Source organism: Prunus mume, linkage group LG5, assembly GCF_029339155.1.
Source record: "Prunus mume cultivar Tortuosa linkage group LG5, ASM2933915v1, whole genome shotgun sequence".
Lineage (NCBI taxonomy): Eukaryota > Viridiplantae > Streptophyta > Magnoliopsida > Rosales > Rosaceae > Prunus > Prunus mume.
In genome coordinates this window covers 19,979,911-20,005,038 of record NC_142702.1, presented here as the reverse complement: position 1 = coordinate 20,005,038, position 25,128 = coordinate 19,979,911, and the positions used below count along the sequence as shown (strand labels likewise).

General features: G+C 36.5%; 5 protein-coding genes across 7 annotated transcripts; 2 read left to right on the top strand and 3 right to left on the bottom strand.

Annotated features, from left to right (window-relative positions):
• The first annotated feature begins 307 nt into the window (after positions 1-307).
• LOC103331969 (Protein kinase superfamily protein) lies at positions 308-3,751 on the top strand. Its single transcript, XM_008234653.3, is given in 10 exon segments — positions 308-483; positions 944-1,001; positions 1,003-1,095; positions 1,224-1,314; positions 1,420-1,494; positions 1,576-1,664; positions 1,765-1,883; positions 2,495-2,635; positions 2,986-3,062; positions 3,320-3,751. Coding segments are annotated over 10 exon segments (990 nt in total). The 5' UTR covers positions 308-383; the 3' UTR covers positions 3,467-3,751.
• A 148-nt stretch (positions 3,752-3,899) lies between these two features.
• Positions 3,900-8,676, top strand: LOC103331968 (AP2-like ethylene-responsive transcription factor SNZ). Of its 2 annotated transcripts, XM_089053107.1 has the most exons (3): positions 3,900-5,124; positions 6,651-6,772; positions 8,139-8,676. In XM_089053107.1, exon 1 carries the CDS (start codon positions 4,510-4,512, stop codon positions 5,029-5,031), a length of 522 nt encoding a protein of 173 aa, XP_088909233.1. In that variant the 5' UTR covers positions 3,900-4,509; the 3' UTR covers positions 5,032-5,124; positions 6,651-6,772; positions 8,139-8,676. The 2 variants fall into 2 exon arrangements, with proteins under 2 accessions (XP_088909233.1, XP_088909232.1); XM_089053106.1 differs by lacking the exon at positions 8,139-8,676 and having other exon boundaries at positions 6,651-7,531.
• A 304-nt stretch (positions 8,677-8,980) lies between these two features.
• PFC1 (Ribosomal RNA adenine dimethylase family protein) lies at positions 8,981-12,441 on the bottom strand. Of its 2 annotated transcripts, XM_089053104.1 has the most exons (11): positions 12,070-12,400; positions 11,841-11,929; positions 11,615-11,764; positions 11,411-11,467; positions 11,103-11,201; positions 10,854-10,949; positions 10,477-10,561; positions 10,222-10,274; positions 9,975-10,058; positions 9,498-9,608; positions 8,981-9,386 (listed from the first exon to the last, which is right to left on the bottom strand). In XM_089053104.1, exons 2-11 carry the CDS (start codon positions 11,841-11,843, stop codon positions 9,321-9,323), a joined length of 804 nt encoding a protein of 267 aa, XP_088909230.1. In that variant the 5' UTR covers positions 11,844-11,929; positions 12,070-12,400; the 3' UTR covers positions 8,981-9,320. The 2 variants fall into 2 exon arrangements, with proteins under 2 accessions (XP_088909230.1, XP_008232873.2); XM_008234651.3 differs by lacking the exon at positions 11,841-11,929 and having other exon boundaries at positions 12,070-12,441.
• A 3,493-nt stretch (positions 12,442-15,934) lies between these two features.
• On the bottom strand, positions 15,935-18,533 carry LOC148917259 (two-component response regulator ORR26-like). Its single transcript, XM_089053427.1, is given in 6 exon segments — positions 15,935-17,055; positions 17,239-17,315; positions 17,408-17,518; positions 17,553-17,798; positions 17,926-18,078; positions 18,392-18,533. Coding segments are annotated over 6 exon segments (1,701 nt in total). The 3' UTR covers positions 15,935-16,083.
• Positions 18,534-19,225: 692 nt separating this feature from the next.
• LOC103331966 (5'-3' exonuclease family protein) lies at positions 19,226-23,046 on the bottom strand. Its single transcript, XM_089053431.1, is given in 10 exon segments — positions 19,226-19,415; positions 19,460-19,603; positions 19,734-19,957; positions 19,960-20,208; positions 20,396-20,531; positions 20,692-20,938; positions 21,071-21,252; positions 21,412-21,582; positions 22,167-22,343; positions 22,733-23,046. Coding segments are annotated over 10 exon segments (1,869 nt in total). The 5' UTR covers positions 22,979-23,046; the 3' UTR covers positions 19,226-19,322.
• Between the last annotated feature and the right edge of the window lie 2,082 nt (positions 23,047-25,128).

The window sequence follows — 25,128 nt, the reverse complement described above, 5'->3', positions numbered from 1 at the left end:
CTCCACCAAATTTCATGACTTTGGAACGGGTCTAGTAAGACTTCTCCCCTACGGTTAGGTTAGAGTTATCCCTAGTTTGAGTTGCCGTCCTTTTTAATGAATGATGAATCTCAAATGAGTTTCCTTAATAAAATTAGCAAAATGTCTCTCAAAAAAATAAAATAAAATAAGCAAAATGAAGCATACACGTGGAGCACATACATGAAAGCTGTACCAAATTCCATGAAACCTCAAGTGACCATAGCGACCACATCGTTGTCTTCCTCTGCTCTCACGACAGACACTATAAACTCCAGAAACCAAAAGAAGCTAGAGACCACATGGACAAATCCAACCGAACCATTAGTAAAAGAAGCGTGTAGAATTTTACATAGAGGGTCATAATGGTGGTACACGTTGGGCTCTTACCGCTCTCTTCCTCTTGCTTACCTTCTCTGCCTCGCCTTCCTCGACTGTCCTCCACCAAGCACAGAACTTTTGCCAGTGAGTATAAACAAAATCCCATATTTCATTTTAGCTAATTCGAGCTCTAATGGGGTCGTTGTTTGAGTTTTTTAAAGAACAACCATGACTTAGTTGATGCAGTATGAGCCTTTTTCTGCTTATTGAATTGGTGTATTCTTATGTAGTTGAGCTAAATGTCAGTCATTTCGTGGTGTTTAAGAAAAATTATCCATTTTGTAATGAGTTCCCGGGTTTTTTTTTATGGTAGATTTGATGAAGTCTCTCTGTTATATGTGGGTTGTCTTGAATAATTGTTTTGTTTTCAATTCAATAAGTAGTCATTTGAATTTGGGGCTGTTGTTGATTGCAACTTTGATGAAGCTGATTTTCACTGAAATGACAGCTTTTAAGCTTTGTTGTCATGCCTCCATGTATTTGCTGATCCTCTGTCAAGCTGACTTGTGTTTGATTAAATTCACCAGTCATAGTTATTTGGCAGTGGCGGTGGTGAGTGAGGATCCGGTTCGTGAATGGATTCTCTCAGAAGGAAATGCAACAGATAACAAGAATTAGTCCAGTAGGAGGAGGTTGCATCAATCGTGCAAGTCACTATGACACTGATGCGGGTTCTTTCTTTGTCAAAACAAACAGGTTTTTGCTATCAAAATGATCACAAAAGTTGCTTCTAATTTGTTTTGGAAATTTCGGTTTCATATGCTGTTTGAATCCTTATTTCCATTTCGAAGTCATAAATATGTTTAAATAAAGCATTGAATCAGGAGCATTGGGCCATCGATGTTTGAGGGAGAGGCTCTTGGTTTAGGTGCCATGTTTGAAACTGGAACAATTCGTGTCCCTAAGCCATTCAAGGTGTGGAAGTTTTAAAATTTGTTAAATTATCAAGCCATAGTGGAATGTGAACATGAAGTCCATGACAATGCTTAAAGCTTAGATACCTCTTCTTATGTGTTGTAGTTTGGGCCCCTACCTACTGGTGGTTCTTACATCATTATGGAATTTATTGAATTTGGTTCACGTAGAAGTAATCAGGTGAGGATGGGGAAAATTTTCATGTATTTATATAGGTGATAACAACTTGTAATCGAATTTTAATGGTATATTGGTACTCAGTCTGTGCTAGGCAGGAAGCTTGCTGAAATGCATAAAGCTGGAAAATCTGAAAAAGGTTTTGGTTTTGAAGTTAACAACACTGTAGGCAGGTAGTCTTTCTGGATCATGTGCATGTCTGCACACACACAACTATCGAAATTCAAGGAAAATTACTCAAGGTATATGGAACCAACACACTTTGCCTTGCAGTACTCCGCAGATAAACACTTGGTCATCAGATTGGATTCAGTTTTATGGGGAGCATAGACTGGGTTATCAGTTGCAGCTGGCACTGGACCAGTATGGTGATAGTACCATTTATGAAAAAGGTAAATATTGTCTATTTCTTGACGTCGATGGTCAATCCCAAATCATGCCTAGTTCAGCTTACCTTTTAGGAAGATGATATAATTCGATAAGTCGACTGAAAAGAAATCATGAGCTAGCACCATATCAAAGTGCAATCCAACCTTTATTAGGATCTGAAGTTTGCTTCCAATTTTTGTACCTACTTCTTAGTAATCCAACTGCCCACAAGTTTCAATGGGGAGTCCAGGTCTCAACTTTCAAATAATTTCTATGGAAAATGAGAAAAATAAGAGTTGTATTTGGAGAAGTGCTTCTTCAATCACAGAAGATGTGATATTCAACTTTAGTTTGTGAACTCAAAGTATAATTTTAGGTTCTGGCATCTTGTTTTTTTTTTAAAGAAAAAGTATCTCCGAAGAAAAGTATGAGTAAGCACTGACATGTTTTTGCATGTAAGTTGGAAACTTGTTTCTCTTTTTTCACTCAATCTTTAGTTCAATAAAACTTTCAAAATTTGAGATGCCTTTTCTTCCAATATTATCATATGAAAATACTCTGAAGATTCATTTGTAGCCTCTCAAATCATTATAAATAAAAGTTATGTTTGCTGTTGGATTATCATGTTTAACAGGACAGAGATTGGTGAAAAGTATTGGACCTCTCTTTGATAATGTAGTGATTGAGCCATGCTTGTTACATGGGGACTTATGGAGCGGAAATATCAGCTCTGACAAGAATGGCGAGCCTGTTATACTTGACCCAGCATGTTACTGTAAGTTAAAGTTAGTTCAGATATCAGTTTGCTGTCGGATAGATCACTTGAAATCGAACTGTGTTGCTAATTGTTGAAGCCTAACCTATGTTTGTAGTATACAAGAAAATATGGTACTGGTACATACATTATTTCCACCCTTGATCTCGGGTATCTTCTGGGAGAGGACCAGTTGAAAGTCTGAGGCTCTCAAATCACTCCAAAACAAGCAGACACACACATTTTGATTGTCTCTGATTATAAAATGATTAATGCAACATGTTTCATGTAGCTTGTATTGTGACATATAGTGTGGCAACTGCTGTTTAAAACACTAAGTGCACTGTTGTTATCATTTGCATTTTTTATAGATGGACATAGTGAGGCAGAATTTGGAATGTCATGGTGTGCTGGTTTTGGAGGATCTTTCTACAGTTCCTATTTCGAGGTAGGTCCTTTCTTTATCTCCTCTTTCTCAAAATAAACTCTGCTCTGTTTTTTCGTCCACCTACCCGGGCTCCCAATGTTCATGCAAAGGTGTTTGAGTGAGTGGCAGTAGCACATAACTGTCAAAAGAAAAGATAAATCCAACCAAACCAACTGAAGTTGCTTCCTATTATCAACTCACATTTAAAAGTAAAGTTTAATGCCTTTCAAGCCGTTTTAATTCTTCATGTCTTCATTAATGGTTTATTGTATCCTCAGGTGATGCCCAAACAACCAGGGTTTGAGAAGAGGAAAGATCTTTATATGTTGTATCATTACTTGAATCACTATAACCTCTTCGGTTCGGGTTATCGTTCATCTGCAATGTCTATAATAGATGACTATCTTCGGATGCTAAAAGCTTAGACATTATGGAAAGAATTACTTTTAGTCATCATTGTAGAAAAGCTCATCCGTATGTCTTTGGCACTACTGTTTCCACTTTTGTGATTGTCACCAATTTGTTTTTCTTCTTTTAACATCCTCCTCAAACAATTATGTTATTTGAGTTGTGCAGATTTAGGTCCACTCCCCTTTCCTCTAGCAACACTTGGTATTTGAACTTGAAGCCTATTACAAAGAATAACATTTTATGTATACTTTATACTAGTCATGTGGATAAAACATAAGCTTATGCTGGGTTTTTTTAAATTTTTTATTTATTATACAATCGATATTCTACTTTAATATAATCTAAAGTCTGGGAAGGGGGATTGAATTCGAGTGCAGAGTGGGGAGCACACTTGCCCTAACTTGCCAAAACTCATACTGGTGTTTTTTGTGAACTTGAAATGGAAGAATGGAAGAAGATTGAATTGCAATTATACCTTCACGGGCTCTTTGGATATAATTGCAGGTACATTAGCATAGTTGGGCTCTAATCAAAGGGTTTAGGCTAGCTGAAGGTTGGCCTAAAAAAGAAAGTGCTATATTATACTAATGTATGAAGTTCAAATTTTGGTGTCGGAGAAAAAAAAAAAAAAAAAGGTGAACAAATTTTTAGGAAGAAACGTTTGGTTGCTAACAAAATTGTTTAAGAATTTGTCTCAAACTAAAATAAAATATTGGAGAAAAAAAAAAAACCACTCTGGACAACAATGACCGCGAAGTGGAAAGTAACAAGAGATCAAAAACAGAACCAACCAGTCATGGAAGAACTACAGACTCAAACGCAGTCTGATTCTAATAAGAATCTTCCCCCTCTGAAGACTGAAGCCCAATAAGCAAATAAGCCAAGAAGCCACACACGCTCCAGAAAAGCAAACAGCTTTTGAGAGAAGCAGAAACAGCAATCATCAATTCCAGTTAAAGCCAACAGATTGTCCTCATTAAATTGTATTTTATTTTTTAAAAACCAACAGATTGATTTGTACTGATATTAAATCATTCAAAAGATTGAGACTTCTTCAATGGAATCCATGGTAGAGGCAGAACCAGAGCCTCAACCACCACCACCACCATTAGCAGACCTTATTCTCTCCCTAGAACAAGCAACCCACATGGCCAAACAGCTCCCCACCATCTCTGACCCCACATACGTTCTCCATATCTACTCTTCTCTCCACCAAGCCCACCACCACCTCTCAAATTTTCTCTCCACACCCCAATTCCCCCAACTCCAACCGCAGAACTCTCTCTCCTCCGCCACCGGCAACGAGCCAATGCAAGTTGGGGACGGGGAAGATGATGATTTTGATGATGGCGTTGGAGAAGGGAATTCCAGGGCCGCAACAATTGATATGGTTGAGGAGCAGATGAGGGATTGCTTCATTAAGAACAAGCGGCCGAAAAGGCGGCTTTCGCCTTCTGCTGCTGCCGTGGTAGAGGATAGGCGGCTGAATGGTGATGGGTTTGTTGGGAGTGTGAAGGGTTTTGACCCTCATGAGTCTAAGCTGAGGGCTTTGGAGCTTGTGTACCAGTTTCATGGGTGAGTTGGGTGAAACAGGGGAAAGCAGGGGAAAACAGAGGAGTTCTGTTTTGCATTTGCACTGTGATGATGGATGGGTTTGCAAGAAATGGACACAGTGAGTTTTTGTTGATATTGTTTGTTTCCTTAAGGTTTGGCTTAGGGTTTTATTTATGTTATGGTGTGTGACATGGAAAAGAATAGTATTTCAGAGATGCATACATTGTGGATTTGATTATTATGGATTTTTTTTGATTTATAGAAAAATATTAGTATCATGTTCAATGAGAAAAATTGTTCTAATTTTCAATATCTGTGCATAAACTTTAATTCGGGTAACTCTCTTATTGGGTTCTTAGTTATAACTAACACAAAGGCACAAGTGATAAGTTTGGATGACTTTGCAGCATTATGCAATGCACAAGTCATAATCATTGTCTGAGCTAAAAAAACGTGGTTTATGGTTCAAATGATCCTGTTAGGAACTAGTCCACCAACGATAAGTTCTTTTCCTAGAACAATATAATGAAAATTTTCCAGCTTGCTCTATATTTTATCGTGTTTGAATGAAATATGCTACAACTCGTGTGGTAGAACAGGCTTGCTCTATATGTTGTTATACTTTAACAATCAAATTATTCAATCGAAAAAATCATCCCTGGATAGCTCTTCTAGCCTTGACTGCAAAAACGTTGCAAGAAAGTTAGCAGAACATCTTACGTTTCCTGTTAAAAGCAGAATGTATTGTGTCAATATACAACCCTGGCATGCTATTATGACTGATGGTAAAAAGGGAGTTTCTTGTTGATCTTGCTAGGAATGAAATCTTAACTGATGTATTGTTGGAGAATGACTGCTAAAACCCCCACTGCTGTGTTTTAGATGTTAATGCAGTTGAGACAGCAGTAGTTGTGTTGCTTGCTTCATGACAGGAACTTCTTTTTTTGTTCATGCATGAAATTCTGTAATATATTCCAAGGAGCATGATCTTGTTCTTGAATATCGAAATTTAAATACTGGTTGAGAATAAGCTTTTAGTGGAGGAAACTGGGGTAGTGGCCAGGTTGCTTCAGCTTAGTTTAACAACAGCAGCATCAACCTGCAGCACAAGATTTATCAGCTCAATTTCAATCATTTGTTGTTAACCAGTATTTGGTTAAAGTTTTGATAGAATTTGTTCTGTTATGTCAATTGAGAAGGATGCACCCCTTTCCTTGGTGATTGATATCATTATCGAGCAAGGTAATGATCCCAGCCTTGCTATATGCGTAACCTTCTTCCATTAACTAATATGACTAGATACAGTACTCTTTTACAATAACATCACAAAAACTAGTGTTCCTTGATCATTTATCTCTTGAATTCATGCATGAAGTTTAGTCTCCAAGTGATTGCTGCTAAAGCAAATGAAAATAGTATCTGTTTTCAATGCTGCAGTGTCAAGCAAGATAAATAGGGGAGTAGTTTTCCTGTAATAAGGTCACTGTAAAGTTTTTGCAAAGCCAGGTTACCATTTATAAGTTTGCTTCTTTTAATTTTGTATTTTATTTCAATGAAGAAAGGAAGTCAGTGGCCAATATTACATCATGTAGGAAAAGTGTTTGGTTAAAAGACTGATTGTGTTTTCTCTTCTGCTATATATAGGTCTCTTTCAGTCAAGGTATGAAATTCAAGCCTTTAGACTTGAAAGTACAGCACATGGAACAGGCGCACCTGTTGATGAACTACAGTTTGAAGGGGTTTCTAGTCATAGCGATTTGAGGAAGGTGAATAAAACTTTTGTCGCTTAGTGTTATATCGTTCTTGCTTGAGTCGGCTACAGTAATCAGATTATTTCTGAATGTGCATTTTCATGTGTTGCTATTGTTTGTTCTTACATGATCATTAAAGTAAATTAGTCATATGAAAATATAAATTTGGTATTCATTGTTGCATGACTAGTAGTTCATCATAACAGAAGCTTCAAAAGTTATATGAGATAAATGTTCTACATATTATAACTTCAACTTCCTTAGTTTTTTTTTCTGCTACACTTGCTTATCTTCATAACAGAAAATCTAGTTGTTAACTGAGAAGTCTCATCCTTGGCCCGAGCAGCTGAAATGAAGTCGGATATAATCTATGCCGTGGCTTATCTTTATGATTCATGTACTACTCTTTGTTTAGTTTAATGCAACTAACATATTTAGGCCATAAGGAAAGTACATGTGCATAGTTTTTTTCTTGTTAAATTGTGATTTAACAAGAAAAAGGGAAAGGTGCCTCATTTTAATTTCTGATCCAAGGCCACTTAAAAGTCAAGGCCGGCTGTGCCTCGTTCATAGTATAGGACGTTGCAAAGTAAAACCAATTTGAAAAACGGCTCATGATGATTCTCTTTGGTTTTCCTTATGGTAGTGATTTGCATTTTCTTATGATTTTCTCTGTATTTTCTTGCTGACCGTCGCATTGCTGAGGTATAATTGTATGAATTTTGACCTTTTAACATTTGAAGGGGGAAAACCTCAAGATTTTGGATTGTTTAATGATTACTTTACGTTTATATATTGATCGTTTGGCCTTGGCTGGCCTATCCATAGGATACTTGATCTGAATGAAACATACCATATAGCCAAAATGAAAAACCAGAAGTTACTTGACATTTTTTTTTCTTTCTAAAACTTGTAAAAAGTCACTTGTGTGTGAAGTACACTTGCTGAATTTATTACCATAATGTCATTGTTGGAAATAGCTCTTTACATCCAACAAAATATTACATATACAGCCGCTGGCCTTAGCTAAAAGCTGCTAAGATTAGTTCCAATTTATATAGAAAATGATCTCAATTTAATTTAATGGTTTATCCAATCAGTACTGCTATTGGCACCGAAAACTTAAAGTTCCTCCTAATTAGTTGAGAAAGAATTAATTGAACATAAAATTTTCTTGTTTTTTAATATAAAACAGATTTTCCTTTTAGATTGTGTTTTTCTAATGACTTTGGAAATCTGAACTAAGATTTGAGCTATGGAAATAATTGCTATTGGTAGACTTGCATGGATAATGTCTATGACTATCACTGTGCTTACTCTATCAGTATCTGTGGAAGATGATGATCATGACCCTCTTCATTTCTCTCTACATCCTCCCCAGATTTTCTCTTCTCTTGCTTCTGATTCTAGTGAAGACAGTATTTTCCCTACAACATTCAAGAATTGATAAAATTCTCCACGAGATGAAGGAAAAAGTTGGGTTAGGTGGTCCCTAATCCAAAACATAAAATTGAATTAAGTAAAGATTCATCATCACATACTCGTACCAAAGAAAATGGTGCATCATCAAGAATACTTGCAGTCTTATCTCTTTAAGAATATCATAGCGGAGCCTGAATTCTGGTTATCCACTGCATATGCAGTGAGGAGAGGATATCTTATAAGTTATAACCAACAATAACCTTGTGGAGAGAGATTTGAGGTAGATATCGGCTTCAAGTGCTGTTACGGCAATATTAATGAACGACCATGACGAGTGGATGCTGGTGGTAGCCAATGTCGGCAGTTCTCGTGCTATTATATGTTGTAAGAATGGTATGGCTAAGCAACTATCTGTAAATCATGATCTTCTTAATAAAATGGAAAGAGAAGCACGTAAACAGAGAGTTTCATATTTGCCGATAACGAGGCATTTCGAATAGTTTGTTGACAAGGAAAACCTCTGAAATTATTTCAATATTGGACCTTGGACATATAATAGTTCCGAATAGAATTTCTTCATCTAATGCCAAAAGTTTAATTCAACATGCCAAAAGTTTGTTCACCTACCAAAATTTGCATTGTTGTAAAAAATTAGTTAAACTTGCACTCTTGTTTGTGATATTGGTATGTCGAGGACCTCCGAGGCCTTAGGAAAGTATAAATAATTTCTTCGCCCTTCAACCTCAAATTCAAGCACCAGGAAACAAAGAAATTATTCAACACATAATAACTAGCAACTCAATTTTCTTTGTTCTTTACTTTCGTTACTGGATTACAATTTGGTAATATTAATGGGATACAAATGTATGCACAAATCATTGCTTTATAGGCAAAAAATGCTGCTGCTTCTGCTTGTATCATACTGCTAAGGGCCCTAAAAACCATTTTTTGAAGAACAAGTCCGCCAATGATCCATTTCCTTTCCAATTTGCTCTTGCAGGAAACACTTCTATGGAATTTTGTCCAGCTTTCTCTACAAATTGTTGCGGTCGCTGTTTGAATGAGATTTGCTGCAACTAGTATGGTAGAACCGGCTTGCATGTGTGTGAAATGTATCGGCCTTCTAGAGAAACCACAAATGTCATGCTTTCACAATCAAATTATGCAACTTCACAAAATCATCCATGGATAGCTCTTCTGGTCTTGACTGCAAAAGAACAATAAGAACAAAACAGTTAGTAGACTGAATTTCCAGAGGCAGGAGCTTATATAACCCTTTTCCAACATAATTGGTACGCAGAGAAATAGCAATCAATACCGTGGCAGGACGACCAACGTTTCCCAAAGCATTTTCAATCTCCATGGGCGTGCATATGTGCTGAAGTGATCTCCTCAACATCTTACGTTTCCCATTAAAAGCAGAATTTACCTGTATCAAAATACAAACAAGGCATCTTATAATGACAGCCCAAAGGAAAGGCAGTGTCCTAATTGGTCTTTCTGGCAATGAAATCATCTACACTTGGGAGAGTTCTCAAATCATAACTTACGTATTTCTGGAGAGATGTACTAATGGAAGAATTGAGTGAGAATAACAAGAAGATTGACCAAATTTTTTTACGTAAAGACACCGTGGGTCAAACCTAATATCCCCACTACTGTGTGTCAGATATTAATCAGGTTGAAAATGCAGCATCTGCTGCTTGCGTCCATTTACAGGGTTTTTGCAATGAAAATCTGTAATACTAATGATAATCTAAAATGATTGATATTGATTTATGGAAATTGGAACAACCATTGAGAAGAAGCTTTTAGTTGAGGAAACTGAGGGGTAGTGTGCAGGTTGCTTCAGCTTAAATTTAACCACAGCAGCATCAACCTGCAACACACGCAATATCAGCTCAATCTGAATTTGTGGCTAGTTACTATTTTGGTTTAACTTCCAAAAAAACTGTACTGCTATTTTTTCAACTCATTCAAACAAGTAATATTGACAGTGTTAGAAGGCATATATTTTCCCAAATGGGATTACAAATTCTTACGTTAGGCTGAGGAAAGAATTTTGTCCTTGGAACCTTACATATGAATTGAGGATCTGAAAAGGAAAATGAAAAACAGAACCCAGGTCAGAAAAACAAAAAAGGAACAGAAGTATATACACTTGCATCTCACTGGCATAAAAGTTTATCAGGCTGCAACTCATCTGAATCTTTCACCATATAAAAGTTATCACCCTTTTCTCATAGGTTCTGGTTTGTAGAGGATAAATACCAAATTAATTCCAAACATAGAGATACCTGAATAGAAATTGACGAAGATATTGATGGGCCGGTACTCAGATGTTCGCAAAGATGATTCCACCAGCCGCAAAGCTGTCTCCTCCTGAAATAATTTTACCATTATCGTGATGAAGGAATCAAATTATGAATCATATCAGATCCATAAATTACTAGTGATCTAGTTCGATTTGCTCTACTCATTAAAGATTCAAATTCATACTCTCTCTCTATCCCTTTCCCTACCCTATTAAGGTGTTAGCTTCAGGCTATGCTTGAATGAGATATACAATCCAGATAACATTACCAATCATGAAAGGATTATTAATACAGGGCTACATAATGTAATTACATAACCTGAAACAATTAGAATTATAGATCAATAGAATAATGCCAACCTGGAGTAAGAGTACTACTTCAGAAAAGATGTCACCCATTGGAAGAAGTTGTTTGACAACATCTGTACTTATATTAAAGGGTATATTAGCGACTACCTGCAATCAGAAACTCAAATAGGCCATATTTTAGGATATTTGTAAAATGGAGAAAAGACCAAGTGTTTCCATTTGATCACGGAATGTTGTGAAATTAGCATGCATCTCATTACGAAGTCAAATTCATTTTAATCAACCAAGAAGGGTACTTACTTTCGCATATCTTGAATCTGCACTGGATGGCTCTATACTTGCCAACAATGATGACATATGAGAGTGAATGTGACATTTGACAAAGTCCTCTTTCAAAACCTACAGATTACAAAAATAAAAACAATGATTCATAAAGCGCATAAAAACTTCAATTCCATCCTGTTCAGAATCCAAAGATGTTGCTCCAAAGGCAAAGCACTTTTAGAAACATATCAGTGATATCACTACCAAGTTTGTCAGAATGCTAAAGAAGAGCTCATTTCTTGGTAGCATAAGACAGAGCAAAATATGACCAAAATGTGGTTTACCTTGAACCGTTCAGTCTCTGAAAATCTTTCACTCACAAGAGTAGCCATGTGTGGATCCTAAAGCGCATAAAAAATTCTACAAATCAGTGTACAATACTAAAAGCAATTTGTCAAATTTGAACAAATACCACTCTTCTTGCAGGGCTTCAAATTCAAAGACCCAGGATTCTAATTGGATAACCAAGAAGAAACACACACAGAAACCTTTTCGATTGCGAGAACAAATGCACCGGCACTAATAAGCACATTAGTCAAAGAACCTGTTCCTGGCCCAATTTCTAGCACCACATCACCTTCTCCAACATTAGCCGCAGCAGTGAGCTGCTCGTTGATCTCAGAATCCAACATATAATGCTGAAATACACACAAATTAAACGAACTAAGAAAATTCAAAACCAAATCATTCAGAAAATAACCCGAGGCTGCTTACCATTTCTAACTAAATTTTGGAAAACAAACTTTACAGAAACATAATTGGAACCAAACCCACATACTATCTTCTACACATTGTCTAAGAACCTACACAAGAACACAGAATTTGAAACATAAAAAAAACAAAGAGAAAAAAGGGAAAATTATTAAGAGAGAGAGAGAGAGAGAGAGAGAGAGAGAGAGAGAGAGAGAGAGAGAGAGAGAGAGAGAGAGAGGAAGTGAAAAACCTGGCCGAGGGATTTTCTAGGGAAGCGGCCTTTGGAGTTGAGAGCAGTGAGAGTGGCATGGTAGTCATCTGGGTTTCCTCTTCCTCCTCTTCCTACTCTTCTTGTTGTTTTACCAGAGCAAGCTCTTATATAACAAAGTGATGATGATGATGATGCAGGTGTTCGTGCGCCGGGTGTGCTATGTGCACCGTGAGTGGAGATTTCAGTTGAATTAGATTTTCAGTGGGGGATATTGGCGGGAGAGATTGCTGAAGAAGAAGAAGAGGTGGTGAGTTCATGTCTGTTGTTCAGTGTTCACTGTTGGGGTTGTAAATATTTTTATTTATAATCCTTATTTTCCTTCCTAGTTTGTTGGAAGGTCTTTTGAGCCTGGGGCTTTTAGTAAGTTCTCTGGTGCCTTCTTTGGGGCTTTTCTTATGAAACATTTCCCATTGTCAATTGCTAATTCTACAAATTGTACGCGTAGTACATGGATCCGTTCATAATCTCATCACTATTACATACAAAGCTAGTTAGTTAATTTCTTAATTATACTGCAAATACCAAATTTAGCTAGTTGTAGCTACGAATAGCTCATTCTAAACAAATTTACAAAAATCTATTATATAAAAGAGTCTTGATTAAAAGTCTCTTGATCTTTTTTCACCGAACTTTGGGACTGCTGCTACCAATTTTTTCAAGGCTGCTGCTCTCAAAATTTTCAGGGCTGCAACTTCCACAAATGCTGCCACCTACAACTTCTTGTCCTCCACTACTTTCTTTGTTGCCTTCTTCTTTGAAGACATGATCACCTCTCCTAACCAAAACAAGCGCCAAATGAAGCTGACCATCATCGTCATTCAGATCATCATCAACATTGTCATAATCCTGAACATCACGACAATTATTATCACGGTCACAATCACAATCAAGATCATCATGCTTAAAATTAGGGTTAATAGCCCGAAATGACCAAACTTGAACCAAATCATCTTTATCTAGATGATGCTTATTAACAATGTGATTCCAGGTATGTGTCAACACAAAGGATCGCTTTTTTGGTTTCTTTGATAGCTTCCACCACGCCAAGGTAATATCTTCTTGCTGAAGCACGGGATCTATCAATGAAACCTGCATTTTATATTTGTCAAGTCTGGCCTTCTCTTTGCTCTTGAGGAACTTCTTGGGGTTCTTTGATGTGGTTTGCTCTCGAGGCAGCAACAACCTACCTTGGCCTGACTTTATGTCAGCCTCGAACAAACTCTTCTGTGCCAATAATTGGAGCTTTGTCCCATTCATTTTTCCCAATATCACTTGCTTGAATTCTTCAGGCAACTCATGAATTGGTTCGGGTACACTTTTGTTCTTGCCCTTGCCTTTGCTTGAATTCATGTTGACCGAAAACTTGACCTTTTTCTTCTTCTTATCAGGAGCAGCAACCCAATCTTTATCATCCTCATCAAAAATATATCTTCTTTTCAAAGAAGCATTCTTAACAATCATTGCCTGCTCTTGATGAATTTGATCAAATTCAATACTACTACCACTAGTGCTAGCACGTCCACTCATGCTCATTGTTATCTTTTGTCCAAATAGGATGATGCTATTAATATTAGTAGGTGATGAAGACCTTCGTTTCTTAGGGTGTGGAAAACATTCCTTAACTAAACTGTGACAGAAATTACAACACGTAATTAGTTAATTAACCCATAAAAAAAAATGTCAAGTGTAGAAAAACACAATAAGCTTAATATATGCTGTTTAGTTTAGTTTCTAAATAGATCAAACCAAATTTTATTGTGCACGACTTGGTTTTATTTGGGTCGAGATTACATGTTTTAGCTATAAGCCATTCAAATTAGTTTGGTTGATTGGTTTCAACCGCTGCAACTGTTTTTGGCCTACCCCTAAAGTAGGAGAAACAGGCATAGTGAGAAATTAAACTTGCAGCAAATTAAGTAATTGGCATGCACAGTGCATAATTAATCATGAACGTATTCAGTTCATTATTAATCATTAACTTTATAAATGTAGGGAAAGTCTGTGAGAGAGAGAGAGAGAGAGAGAGAGAGAGAGAGAGAGAATACATACTCTGGAATTTGTAATTGAAAAGTCAGTTCTGACCTTTCTTCTTCATGATCAACGAGTAGGACTTGGCGGCCATCATCATCCTCGTCATGACTGCTCGGACTCTCCAATATCGCCTCTGTTCTCGTGATCATTACTGGCCCGTTGCCTTTTTTCTGAGACAAATTAAATAAATTAAATTAAATGTGAAGAAATAATTGCATAGCTTAGAAAAAATACTAAAGAGAAGAACGAAAAGTTACTGAATATGTGAAAGCAAATCAGAGAAATTAATACTTACAGGAGTAGTATTGCTAGGGCTAGACGTATCATTCAAGAAATTGAAGTACGAGGAGCTTCCTTTCTTTGGAGATTCTAAAGAATGCTCTTGTTTCTCTTGATGCACCTTGAATATACTACAAACCGTCTCCGACAAAATCTCGAGAGGGGACAAGCCATCAACAAAACCTACCTTACTCACCAAACTCATCTTCTCTTCTCTAATCTTTCTCATCAATGTTATCGATGAAGAAAGCGCTAACCCGTTAACAAATTTAGAGACACAAGTGAAAAGGGTTAATGTTATATAGTTGCTTAATCCTAGTGTGAGTTGGAAATAGAAGGTTTGGGCTTCAAGTTAATGCCAACCCTAAATAATGGAATGAACCAAGTTTTAATTCCAATACAAACGGTTTGAGGAAACCAAATAAATCTCTGTAACCAAAGGAAATCAGATTGACATATGTGATTAGGAAAGTATGAGTGAAAATGTAACACGGAGAGAGAAAATCTTAATTGGTCCTCAAGTAATCTACCCAATAAAAATTGGTGACCAGTCCAATATTTCCCTTTTTTTTTTTTTAGTTGCCTATTTTAGAATATATTTTAACATTTACCGATTTTGTTTTGGGTAAGTTACATATACCGATTTATAGCCCAGATTATTCTAAATATTGTCCTTGATTCCAATCCCCAGGCAACAAATTGGGTTTGATATTGTTTTCCCCTCTCATTTCAAAAAATTTTGCACGGCCTTTTTTTTTTTTTTTTTGGGTGTGGATGCGGTAAACCCATTTTTCTTTGACAAATTAAAATTTTAAAATTTGTATTTTGATAAAAATGCGATAACAATTTATTAGATCAATAAGAATAAAGAGTACAAAGGACTCAAACTGTAAAAGAGAGTCATCCCAATAATAATATGACAACCATGAATAAAACTTCTTCAATGACCTGAATTTCTTTTTAATTGATCAATAACTGAAATTTATTTATAGAAAATGCATAAACATGGCCCACAGTATTTTTTTCAGTCGCTCCTTACAATTATTTAGTGCCCTCGTTGAAGATTATCCTTTTAAAAATTAATTAAACCAACAATCAAATAGACATTAAATTATAATCGAGTAAATAGACGAATTTATAATAAATAAAATTAAAAAATATTCTGATGATACTCAAATAACGAATCAATTTTAAATGCAAATAATTATTATTTTTTTGGGTCAGGAGTAGTAACATATGGGACAATTTAATTACTGACAAGTATATATAGCATAGAAAATTTATTTAGTAAGTTCGAATACACTCACAATTAAAAGACATAAAGGTCTCTGGGTTTAGCTCAAGTGGTGAGAGAGGGTGGATTAATGTGTTAGGATTAGGATAAGTTTATGGTTCGATTCTCGCTAATTTTTTATATTAAAAAAACAAAGATATAATAATGTAAGTTAATCATGATAATAAATCAAAAAACTAAAGCTGTATATTACTTCAAGACTAACTTGTCCACTTACATTTCTCATATATATTCCTTGTTTATCCTCTTCCTTTATCATTGAGATGAGAGAAAGAGCTTACAAGCGAGTATACCGTATAGTCTCTATCTAATAATGTATGGAGATGTCCACCTTTAATTGAAGCTTACTTTACAAGAGCATAAACACAAGTCAGACGCTTGATCACCACTCACCATAAATCAACAAAATCAGCATCATTGATATGTTGAGTGGTGCCTTTTGCAATGTCAAATAAGTCATCAGTTTCTTCACTTTCAATCCCAAACATGTCATCTTTCTCTTGCTCATGTACTGTTGGTGCTGCTGGCATTGAAGGCATTGAAGGCATATGCCATTGTGGTGACTGCATAAGTTGTTTTTCAAGCCCAAAAATGTCATCTTGTTCTCCTTGCTGCTCTGCTGCTGCTGGCAGAGGTGATGGTGAAGGCATTTGCAATGGTGGTGATGGTAGAAACTGTGGTTGAAGTTGCCTTTCCTGCCCAAGAAGGTCATTTTCTTGTTGCTCCTGTGGCTGTGGCGGCGGAGAAGGCATTTGCAATGGTGATGAGAACAGAACCTGTGGTTGAAGTTGCTGCTGCTGTTGCTCTTCTTGTTGTGTAGAATTATGCAGGAATATTGGGAAAACTACTAAATTTGAATGATCATGATCACCAAAAGTAGAGAAGTTCTTGTTCCCATCAAAATTACTGTTTCTGACAAAGCTCCCCACCTGTCTAAAGCCAGCCAATTCCTTGTTGCTGGTGATCCTATTTCCAATGTGATTAGTATTATGATAATTAGTATAATCTAGCTGGTTGTATAGAGTTGGTTGCCCATTTTTATAAGTTGAATGGTATGGCATTGATGGAAAACTTAACTCATTGCCTAGAGTTGGATGTCCACTTGAGTAAACTTGACTTGGAAAACGTACAGAACCTGCAGGGGAAGGTCTAGACATGTGACTACTGAGGTCCTGAACATGGCTTCTGCGTTTTGGTTGATATGCTGTTGAGGTCGAGTACCGGTTCAGGGTATGAGAACAGCCTCCTCGAAAATTTAATGTTGATAAAGATTGGTGTGATGGGAACTTTGATTTTTTGGGACCTCTGGCCCTGGCCTTCATGATTGCTTCTTGTTCCCGCTTCAACGAGAGGCGATATTTCTGCAAAAATAACATTTATAAAGGAGTGCAGAGCCAAGAATGTGTTGATGTTTCTCTCTCAAAAAAGAAAAATGGATAACCAAGAATGTTGCAGAAATCACTGACCAAAAAAGTTGTTTATCCTTATATAAAGTTGAAAATCCTGCATTAAAGGTACTGAATCCTATACAACAAAAAGCAAACCTGTAAATGGCTTGAAACATTTTCTTTCCTGAGTCCAGGGACATTCATCTGCTGAAGTATTTTCTTTGGATGAGCACCTAAGTCAAGAAATAAATTAGCTATCTTAGTTTCAATAGCTCCAAGTAAAGTAAAAAATTCATCACAAAACCAATATCAAGAGGGCTCTTACTATCAACTCCTAGCAATCTGACAGCTAGCAAGAATCTCTTATGTAGCTCATTGGTCCAAACTATCTTTGACTTCCTTTGGGAAGTTGAATCAGAATTCTCTTTATCCTCATCTTTGTATGTCCCTTCAGGGTTTTTCTTTTCAACCATCGGTCTCTTGTCATGAATGAGTCACTCTCCAAGCCCTCATTTGATGTATTCTCTGCTGGGATTCACCATAAACACTACTTTCCTCTTCAGTGAGATCTATCACCACATGATTTCTGTTCTTGATGAATGCAAACTGCCATAGGTTTTTTAGGCTGTTGATTGTGAGTGGTTTAACAAAATAAAATACAGCTCCTTTAAACAGCCCACCCAACATAGTATTCTCATCGTCATCATCAGACATAACTGCATAAATAAATAGAAACCAAGTCAGCAGCATATGCTATCAGAGAGGCCTAACTCCATGAATAAAATGTTTTCTGGTGAGTACAAACTAATAACATGAATGGGGTTTTTGAAACTGAGAACTTACTAACAACTGGTACTTTGGAAACTGCCTTCATTTTCTCTAAGAGCTCATATTTATCCATGTCAGGCAAGTGAGCCTCTGTCAGCACAAGATGAAGCTCATCTTCCTTCTTCTGAGCTATGGATAGTGCATCATAGGCTCTTTTGGCTGTCATAACTGCTAGCAAGAGTAAAGCAGGAAACTGTTAGAAAAAAAACTGTATTTGCGAAAAATAAAGCAAACAGTTGGAGAGAAAAATAAATTTTGGAAGTCATAGACTCATAGCATATGTGGCAAATGGTTAAAACTTCCTTGGCAAACAAGGTAAGCATAATAATCCTGAAGGAAATTAGAATTACATGGTTAATTAATTATATGTTAATATAAAAATGAAATGGGTTTTGACTGCGGTTGCAGGAAAAGAAAAACAATTAAGACTCCATAATGAAACCAAATAATTCAACAAAAAGAAAAAGATAAAAATGTTTACCCTTATACCCCAAGTTACAGAGCATTCTTGATAGTATTGCAAGACATGCAGAATCACCATCAACAACCAAAACACTGACAGCTTCAAGTCTTGGACTAGAACTGTTCACAGATTCAATTGAGATGGCCTTCTCGTCGTTCATGGCGTCACCGAGGTTATAGTCTTCAAAAAAAAAAATTACAAGATAATAATAACCCATCATCTCTGTAGTGTTTTGAAATGCTCAATGTGTTGTAACTTACCAGAAGAAAGAGTTGTGTTTATTCTTACAATTTGGCTTTTGATGACAGAAAAGTATTAGAGCAATTGTTACAAATCAGATAAGTTGGCAATAGGTTTGAGCATCCATAGCTTTTCAAATAATTTCTACAAGAGAGTCAAAAGCATATATAGCATGACAATTATCTTGACGAACGACTGCCAATTATAGAATGAAAAGGTCAAGGGCACTAATGAATTTCCCATGTTTAGAAGATTGTAAATTCTTTCACATGTAAAATGTGTGTTTCATTTAATACCTTCCGTTACACACCCCCCTCCCCACCTTTGAGTTATTTGTAAAACTGTACGAGGTTTCAAAAATTACACTAATGCCCTTTGAAATTTCAAATTGTTTTCACAAAACCCATTACGTTGAGATTCCGTCCATAAATTGCTGAAGCCATAAAATAAAAAAAAATCTCAAAATGACAAATTTACCTTTATACAAAATGTTACAATAAACGCACTAGAAATCTTGCATTGCTCACTCAAGGAAGATTCAAAACCCTGCAACTTTTGCTCAGCACCTACCCTATATAAATCTAAAATTTAATTACAGAAATTACACATCAGGCTAAGCTCAGTAAGGGGTAGAAGGAGGCGATAACTTTACATCTTCAATTAATTTTCCTACTAAACAGCAGCAAGAGGCCCAAAATCTGAAAATGCCTTAGTCAAACAAAAGACGGCGTCTTACAGACTTGGGGAGATTTGAGCTTGATGGTTTTCTCTTTTCTTTGCTAGTTTCAGCTCTCTGACTTGATAGAATTTCTCCAGCTTCTGTCTTCTTGGTTAGAATTTCTCCAGGTTCTGTCTTTTGGTTAGAATTTCTCCAGGTTCTGTCTCATACACTTTGGCCGAACGGTAGAATTCTGTGATATTTAGCTGGACGCCTCTTGATCCTGCTGTTTCTGGCTTCCCAGTTTTTCTTCTTTTCAATTCTTTCAGTTCCTGCAAGATTTAAGCACAAAAGCATACAAGATTTTCCTTAATTTTCAACAGGTACGCAAGATGGAAAAGGAAACCACAAATAAGAGAGAAACAAAAAACACATAGAAATGAAAAGGGAAAGAAATTACACCTTCTCCTGCAAAAATCTGTCAACTTCCTCCGGAAAAGCAGCATGGACAAGGTCCGTATTTTCATCAGTCAACAAAAAGCAACAACCATTGTTGATATCAATCGTAGGAACATCAGACTCATCGAATGGATCAATGGATTCATCAACTTCCATAACATTATCTTGTTGCACATCTGACTCCTCCAGAGGGACTGTGCAACTGACACAACCCAAAGAAGGTGCGATTTTTTCCACTTGACCACATAAAATTGATGCCCATATCTTATTTTCAAGCGGTCTATGGAATCGAACTCATACTGCCCATATAACAAACTTTTTACAGGATCTTTAGCCTTTTCCCTTAAAAAAATAGTTGATAACATTGGAAGCATCCTCCGGCGAATATAAGATGGTTCCCACAGCTGATGATAAGCCAAGAAATCAACCACCATTTCAGTTTTTGGACTTCCCCATGATATGCAGGGTCCATCATTTTCTGTGCATAGAATTCTAAAACATTATAGTGCACTGAAATTGACAAGATACATTCACAAAACAACTTATGCCAGAAAAAAGCTCCTTTTCTGAAGAAGACATAATTTTCTAAAGTCATATTCAGTCCATGCTATTGAAAAAGAATTCATACTATTTGTCCCAGTTTTAGGAAGAACGTTAAAACATACCAGTGAAGTAACCATGGCTGTTGCCCAAATACATTTCAATAATCGCATCATTGGGAAAATTCGGCTCCAGTGCAATCTTGCTGAGAACTTTCAATCGCCAATTATCTTGCTTCTTCTGCTCCTTTTCTTTACGATCCTGCCATTACCATTAAAAGCTTATACTTAAGGACGCAATATGGAGCACATTGCCAAAAATTGTAACAGACTATTTGAATTCGACTTATGATGGGGCCTGATATGTTGACGCAAAAAAATGCACTATAAAGGATAGGTATCAGAAGGGAAAATAAATGTACCATATCACAAGAAGAGCAACTGCATTTGAAACCCTCTGATTTTTTCACGCAACCCTCACCCATTGTGGTACTACAATATTCACAGGAAGACTTGAAATGAGTTCTTTTGCTGCCAGGATGCCCACAAAAGGAACAATGAGAGAATTTTCTTTTTAATGAGCTCTCATCTGGACTGGGTACACTATCATCCACAGATCTTATTTCACCTTGCAAGAGAGAAGCATCACCATTTCCAATTTCATGTAACCTGTGCGAAATTTATAATACAAACTTAACTAATTAAAAAGTTTGAGCAGAAAAATTACATTTCAATTAAAATAACTTTTGTAACAGAAAACCAAAAAACGCCATATATGAATGAATCCATTTAGTATCTGACCTATTCAATATCTCATCTTCACTAAAAGTTTGGGAAAAACGAAGAGCTGTATCAAGCCCAACGCCTTGCACCCCATTTAAATCATAGTCATTTCCGACCAAAAGAGAGATGGCAATCAAGTGTTTCCTCTTCAAACCAAGACCAGCTTCGATATCTGACATATAGTAATATTCAAATGGTTCCTGCACAGAATAGGAATCTCTGAGTGGCCTAAAAAGATGGTGGCAACAGAAATGGCAAGAGAAGAGATATGAGTTCGCAGAATAAAAAATTAATATGAAAGAGCAGAATCAATTGCCCAACTGGGGCACAGTTAAACTTACTAAGACATTACTACTTACTCTGGTATTGGATTGAAAGGTTTTTATCACACACTTAGCCCCGAAGAGGAATGCATCACTGTCAGATGTGATGCAAGCATCTACATGACCTTCGGCGTCTAACTGGGCACACAGTGCTTCAGCCTCTCCTTTTGCTTTTACTACAGGCATCCCAAGCAGTTCAAGCAGTTCCTATTAAACCACCTTTAGTAAATAACTGATAAGCATGCAAATGCATCGGCAACAAACCAAAAGAAAATATCTATTATTCACAAAGATATAATACAGATTCTAAGAGAATTAAACTGATCATAGACTTTTCAGACCAGGAAAAAAAGAAAACTGGTCACAAATTTTCATTCAGATGTACATGTTGTAAAGGAAAATAATGAAAGCATATGGATAAGCATGAACACTCAGTCTGCTACTAAATCATGAGCAAATAAAAGGACTGCAATTCACTACAATCTCATTCGTATAGGGTTAGCCAACAAGTGCGGAAAATATGTCAAAGGTAAGACTACTCCATATAATCACCACCACAATTTGAAAAGCTGAATAATTAAAATCTTGAATCTTGGATGATAAGGGTTCAAGTGGAATGAACTTACAAATTTTGTGGGAAATATGGAAACTTTTTCTTGACATAAAAAAGAACTTTCAAAGCAACCAAAAGAAGAGTTTGCACCAAAGTTCGAAAACATTACTTGTCAATGCACAAACACAAAATGCAGTTATTAAACTGATCACAAACCATAACCTCAGAAACAACTCACCACACATTCTTGAATATACTTTGTAAATGTGCTGTTTCTCTCAACTGAAGCACCATCGCCAGCCACAGGCAAACTTGATGAATCAATACCAGAAGAACGAAAGAATCTTGCAATCCTCGCCTCTGACTTTAGAGGTGACGGACTTCCATCAACTACAAAGACAGGAAATGCTCCAAACTGCATAAACACTGACCAATAGTTAAGCTCACTCTCAATTCAAGGGCTGTAACTTTATCTCAGTCAAGCAAATAAAACAGCATTACATAAAACACCAAAAATTAGAGAGCTTAAGAAATAGTTGGCCAAGTTAAGGTAATTTTTTTATTTAAAACACAAAAACTCAATCAAATTTCCGTTTTTTTCCCATACTTTATACATTGAAGTTTATATAAGTAAATTTAAAATAAGCTCACACTGTCAAACAACTTGAATCAACTTTCATATTCCCAAAACCCAAAATGTGTATAACGGAAAAGCCACAAACCCAACTTTTTTTTTCTCTTTGAATTTCTCACATTTTCTCGGAAAACAAGCAGAAAACACAAAAAAAAGAGAGAAAACTGAACCTTGGAGAAGAGATTGATGGTACGGAAGAAGGTGAGCCTGAGGTGGGGGCTTCGTGCACGGTCCTTGATAGCGGTTTCATGCTGTACGAGCCAGAAGGAGAGGTCGACGGCAACCCGCTTGTTCCTCAAGAAATCAAAACCCTCATGCCGGGCGTAGGGTTTAAGCAAGTCCCAGAATTTACCACCAACACCCATCACTCTGGAATTGCAAATATGGGTCTGGCAGTAAACAGACGGCTTACACATTCATCGTACTAACCGAGAAGGTGGAGGAGGAAGAAGACGACAAGACGGTTCTGTGTCGTTCGGTCTTGTGCCGTTGGGTTGTTTGTTAGTAATGGGTAGGGCTTCTCCGTTCAACATAATTTGGGTTTGGATACAACTGGGTTGGGTTGAAAACATGAACTAAAGTCTAGCCCATAAAATATTTTATGAATTTGGACTGGCCAAAAAATCCCTGTCAAATCGGGCCTCTGAAACTAACGTGGGAAGAGTTCGGGTACAGGGACCTCTGAAATTGAACGGTATAGCCATTCGGCTATACTACCGCCGAGCGGCTATATATAGAAAATCAGAGTATAGCCGCGCGGCTATACTATTTGTATGGACTCGCCTAGCGCCGCCAAGCGGAACAGTATAGCCGATCGGCTATAATCATTTTTGTTAAAAAATCCCGAGTAAAGAACCCGCCTAGCGCCCGCCAATCGATTCGGCGCCACGTGAATATATGATCTTTAAAAGGAGTATAGCCGCGAGGCTATACTATTTGTTATAAAAAGGACCCTTCTGTTTGCATTAGTTTATACTTTATATATATTAATTTGCTAATTTCTACATATCCAAAACAAATATTGAAGAGAGAAATTTCATAGTAAATTAATTTGAGAGTTCAATTTTTTATTCTTCTTTTTTTGTGGGAAAGTTTGCCTTTGATTTAACTCATTCTCTCGAATGCTACTAAATTATATTATTGCACACATTATTTGTTGACAAATATAAGTAGACCAAATGCTAACTGGTTTGCAGGGATGATCTTTAAATTGTGATTTAGAAAATTGATGATTTCATTTATGACACGTGTATAGAGAAGATTCGTTAATGTAATGAGAGGGAAAACAAATGTGCACTTGTTACCAATTACTTTCATTCTACATATCTCAATTTCTCTTTTTATAACTTCCATGATTTTGTGTATACGTGCATGATCCTTTTAGTGTATATTATCACAATACATCTTCTTAGATAGTAATGGAAGGTACCAAAAAAACAGGATGACATGGAACTAAATAGATATTATATTATATATAGAGGGAGAAAGAGACATAGAGGAGTGGCAGAAGAGAGGTTACCTGTTTGCTCTGAATATGCCTGTTTGTAAAATTGTTGAAGCTTAGGAGGTTACCTGAAAATTAAGCTTAAAAGAAAACCCAACAAAGGAAGAAAAAATAAATAAATTAAGAGAGAACAATAAAATATTTTGTACGGTCAAGTTTTGGATATAATACTTCCATGAATATGAAGAGATCATTCTAGGGGGGGAAAACCCCCAAAAAGAAAATGCTGAGGATGAATGGGACTTGTGTCCTTGTAATAGGGATTAGACACGAACACAAAGTGATGATGAGGCATTGAAAATGACAAAGTCATGGGTTAAACTAAACTCAACATAATTCATGGACAATTCATTATGAAACTAATTTAAAAAGCCTACAAACAAATGTACACTACAATTAAACGGATAATATCATTAACTAATCGAATTATTATATCCCTTCTGATCTTATTATGTATTCATACATATTCAAAGTGAAAGGGATGTTGTTGTGACCATAAGTCGCTTCATATATCTTTATTCGTATTGCATTCCATTTTATCAAAAGTTGTTTGTCGTAAAATATGTAGTTCAATATTTGAAGTGAAAATCATGAAATCAAATATGATCAATTAACTTCTAAGTGAAATTTAAGACTCGCATCTAGGAATTTTAGCTTGCGGCAAAAAGTTAATTGTTTATGCCCTAGTTACCTAAGAGATGGATGCATCACCATGCCCATGGGAATATTTCTCCATTGATTATGTGATAGTTGAGTTGAGGCAGACAATGTGAATATTTGGTTGAGAAACATAAAACCCATTCATGGCATTCCATATTTGATATTGATGATCAAGTGGTGAAATTACCGTATCAACCTTAGGCAAATCCGGCTATGAAAATTTTGTGCGTGTGGGTGTGATGCGGACTAGAGGAGCCGACACTGGCGCGCGGAGTCCACCATTTGTGATCGGAATCAGATATCCTTCTGATGGTTGGGGCCCACAGCCAATTGCATGTGTAACATATTGGCTTATAAGGATCAGCCACATGTGATCACATAAATGACCTGGCGGTGAACTAG

Excerpts from the sequence above, each read along its gene's own strand:
- LOC103331968 (XM_089053107.1), top strand. The coding sequence starts at position 4,510 with ATGGAATCCATGGTAGAGGCAGAACCAGAGCCTCAACCACCACCACCA.
- PFC1 (XM_089053104.1), bottom strand. Across the intron at positions 10,059-10,221 it reads AATTCTTTCCTCAGCCTAAC|GTTGATGCTGCTGTGGTTAA; the intron begins GTAAGAATTTGT and ends CGTGTGTTGCAG. Across the intron at positions 9,609-9,974 it reads CTAAAAGCTTCTTCTCAATG|GTAAATTCTGCTTTTAATGG; the intron begins GTTGTTCCAATT and ends ATTTTGATACAG.